The sequence below is a fragment of the Schistocerca cancellata genome, chromosome 1 (assembly GCF_023864275.1).
Source record: "Schistocerca cancellata isolate TAMUIC-IGC-003103 chromosome 1, iqSchCanc2.1, whole genome shotgun sequence".
Classification (NCBI taxonomy): Eukaryota; Metazoa; Arthropoda; class Insecta; order Orthoptera; family Acrididae; genus Schistocerca; species Schistocerca cancellata.
In genome coordinates this window covers 1,143,663,947-1,143,667,167 of record NC_064626.1, presented here as the reverse complement: position 1 = coordinate 1,143,667,167, position 3,221 = coordinate 1,143,663,947, and the positions used below count along the sequence as shown (strand labels likewise).

The following is a 3,221-nucleotide window of genomic DNA, read 5'->3' as shown; positions in this document are numbered from 1 at the left end:
GAGTGCTGCCGACTTTCTGTGTCGAGTAACAATACCTATTGGGAGATAACTTTAACGTAGTGAACTGCTCTCGCAAAAACAATACTACTGTTCGGCGTAGAAATAATTCTCGTATGCAATATAATTTGCCCGACATATATACTACTTACATACTCATTTACTAGTGATAACGTTCCGATTAGTGATTTGGTAGCAAATTCCAAAAAAGGAACTAAACTTTCTCAAAAACATGGAAAAAGTATTTAAATAAACTTTAGTAAGTCTGTACTTATCTGGCTCTATTTGAGAAAGAGTAGAACTACATCCGAGAACATGTTGCAAAGCATACAGCAGACGAAACAAAGACAAATCATGGTAATAAAAACAAATACTTGTAAGCTATGCACGAAACTCCGGCAGTTGTCATTTTAATGACTATCGCCTTCCGTACAAGTATTCATAAGCACAGAGTTAAGTTTTGCTAGCAAAATGAATGTGCCCTCTTCCACCCGTCCATCCATAATGACGAACACTTTTTCGTTATTCGTATTTCCCTTGTGCGTATCTCGAACGCGCACGAAAGCGTAACAAGCTGCCGCCAATCGTGGGTATTGGCAGCGTTTACGGCACGAGCCAACCACGAGCCTGCATTGTGGTCTGACTACTACGTTAGTCAGTGCAGTGCCTTATGACATTATTTCGTTTCAAACTGCAACATAAAAATTGATAATCGTTATCCATAAAGTACAGTTAACTTTCTAAATACATACTTGATATTTATATTGCAACTGGTGATACAATTTGTCACAGTAGTCACGCGTATAAGGAATGCGCTTGACTTCAGCTTTCCCCCACCACTAACAGGAGACCTGCTTTACTTAAGGCGGGTTGGCGGTGTATTCAGTAGACCATTTGCAGTGGGTTACGTGAGTGCTTGTGTTCGCGTGTAAATTTATATTCCAAGCTTCGTTTGCTGGAATGTTATTGAGTGATTCTTTGACATCGTGCTGTGATACAATTTCTTTACCAATGGATAACCGGTAAGTCCTTTATAATTAAATAGTCGCATTTCTGACTTGTAAATTTCTCTTGTGCTGAAGTTTTTAATTTTACTATACGTTACGGGATGCTTTCCCTTGCCTTGCGATTGTTTAATACAGTTTCTCTGACCCCCCACGAAAACTTGATCAAAGCTGCAATGCATTAGAGTGAATATTTAAATTATTTTAGCGCATTTAACTTTCGCGTCTTACGGTATTGCTTGATGGACAAATGTTAAGTGCCTTCTTTTTTTTCAATTTTGTAGAAGCTGCCTTAGAAGGATTGGACGCCACGAAGACGCTCCATTTTCCAATCAGAGCATAATGAACGTGATAGAAAAATTTGTTAAAGCTGTGGGAGAAATGGAAGAGACGATCTTAGTTCCCTGCAGACTAATGGATCTGAAAGTTGGTGATGCTGGAGATACTGTGGAAGTAGACACCAAAAAACATCAAAAGGGCAAGAGGAGCATCCGCGATATGGCGAACACCGATCTTTACAATCTCTACACTACAGTTAATTCAGTAAAGAGAGAATTACTGTGGGGGCAAAGCGAAGATGTGCCGGACCAGGGGATGATCACTGTGCCGTCATCAACATCAGTGTCATCAGCTACAAAGGGGCATGCACGGAGACCATCTACAGCTTCTATGACTTCTACAAATTCCTCAAATTCTATATCTGATACGGACTCGGAAAATGGAAACGAAAACGATTCCGGGATTGAAGATTCGCAAGCACCCGACGTCTCCCAAGAAGTCGCCGCAAACTTCCGCCGACATTTGCACGGCTTATATCGTTCCCTCGAGCAGATGACAGAAGCTGCTAACTACCTTACAACTCGTTACCAGAATGACGTCGGTGGTGCCGTGTGATACTTCTTGCTGGCTGAAGCCATTAAACCAAAGTCCTTATACCATCAGGTTCACTTCCATTCAGAGAAAAGCCGTGGTATTAAAATTATTCTCATGTGATAAGACTTATCGCTTTCTGCATATCCAATGTCATGTTCAGTGCACAAAGTTTGCTCAGTGCAATGATTGGAATACTTGACACAGGTATTCGGAAGTATTGTACACAGACTGTATGAGAGAATGTACGATTGTAAGTAACCAAACTGCAGATGGTGTACGAAAGTATTTGCTGGATTTTTTTTCCCAGCTAATTGTATAATGAATGAATGGATGGATGTGGGCGTTTATGTGACGAATGTGCTGTGTTTTGCAAATGTACTGTGAGCAATGACGGGTTTAGGAAATTCCAAATTTTTAGTTCTATCAAATATAAGTTTAAACATCAACTACTTCTGTTCCTTTCCTGCAGTCTTGCTCGTGCTTTCCAAACAAATGTACAAAGTAATTTTTCAGGGAAAAGTTAGATGCAGGGCATCTGCCTAATACATAGTGATCTTGTAACAGCATATTCTTCCTTCTGTCAAAAAGCTACATTTCATAAATGCTTCAGCTGCAGTCCTCAAAATTATCAATAATGTGCCATATGTTCACGGATATCTACTTAATATCATGTTTTCATGGTCGTGTAATTTATTCTGAAATAACTGCAGTGATCGGGAAAACAATGTACTTTCAGTTGGTCTGGATACTCATTAGCATACCTTCATTTTTAAAATTCAAGGAAAAAAAATTGAAACATTGCCTTATGTCATAACTGCTCATGTCTAGTGCCTAAAATCTGGTGCAACAAATCTCAAGTTTTTATGGTTACAAACTCGATTTGCTTCTATTTATTTTTTGCTGTCTTGTTCTCGTTAAGAACAATTCGTTAAAAATGTTCTTGAGTGTTGTACATATTTTTGTTTGTTCTCCTCGTGTTCATTGTACAAGAACTGCACAATGCATTTCAAAGAGATTTATTTGTCTAATAAATTTCTATATAATATGTAAAAGATAAAATTTTCGATTTTTATTTCTGTCATGGCTGTGCTCCTTCCACATACTTCCCTGGCAAAAGTAACAAGTATAAACTTCACAATTTTTGTTTCTTATGGCCTATGTTGCACCAACAGCTGTTGATAAAAGGAAAACAATACTTGGAGAAACAAGCGAAATGTTGTAGGTGGCTGTTGACTTTTTGAGAACAAAATTAAAAATACAGTAAGTGTGTGAAATTGGATGGTTTTTGGTGTCATTTAAAGTATGTAGTTAAAATGACTTTCATTATGAGTGTCAAGTAGTGAGGTA

At 38.2% G+C, this 3,221-nt stretch overlaps 1 protein-coding gene across 1 annotated transcript; it reads left to right on the top strand.

The window, feature by feature from the left end:
* The first annotated feature begins 861 nt into the window (after positions 1–861).
* LOC126092930 (mid1-interacting protein 1-like) lies at positions 862–2,933 on the top strand. The gene is made up of 2 exons (XM_049908664.1): positions 862–1,019; positions 1,286–2,933. Exons 1-2 carry the CDS (start codon positions 958–960, stop codon positions 1,893–1,895), a joined length of 672 nt encoding a protein of 223 aa, XP_049764621.1. The 5' UTR covers positions 862–957; the 3' UTR covers positions 1,896–2,933.
* Positions 2,934–3,221: the final 288 nt, after the last annotated feature.

Bases quoted from the DNA above. Each gene is read 5' to 3' on its own strand.
- LOC126092930 (XM_049908664.1), top strand. From the start codon at position 958: ATGTTATTGAGTGATTCTTTGACATCGTGCTGTGATACAATTTCTTTA. The intron at 1,020-1,285 runs GTAAGTCCTTTA...TCAATTTTGTAG, and splicing joins TCTTTACCAATGGATAACCG to AAGCTGCCTTAGAAGGATTG.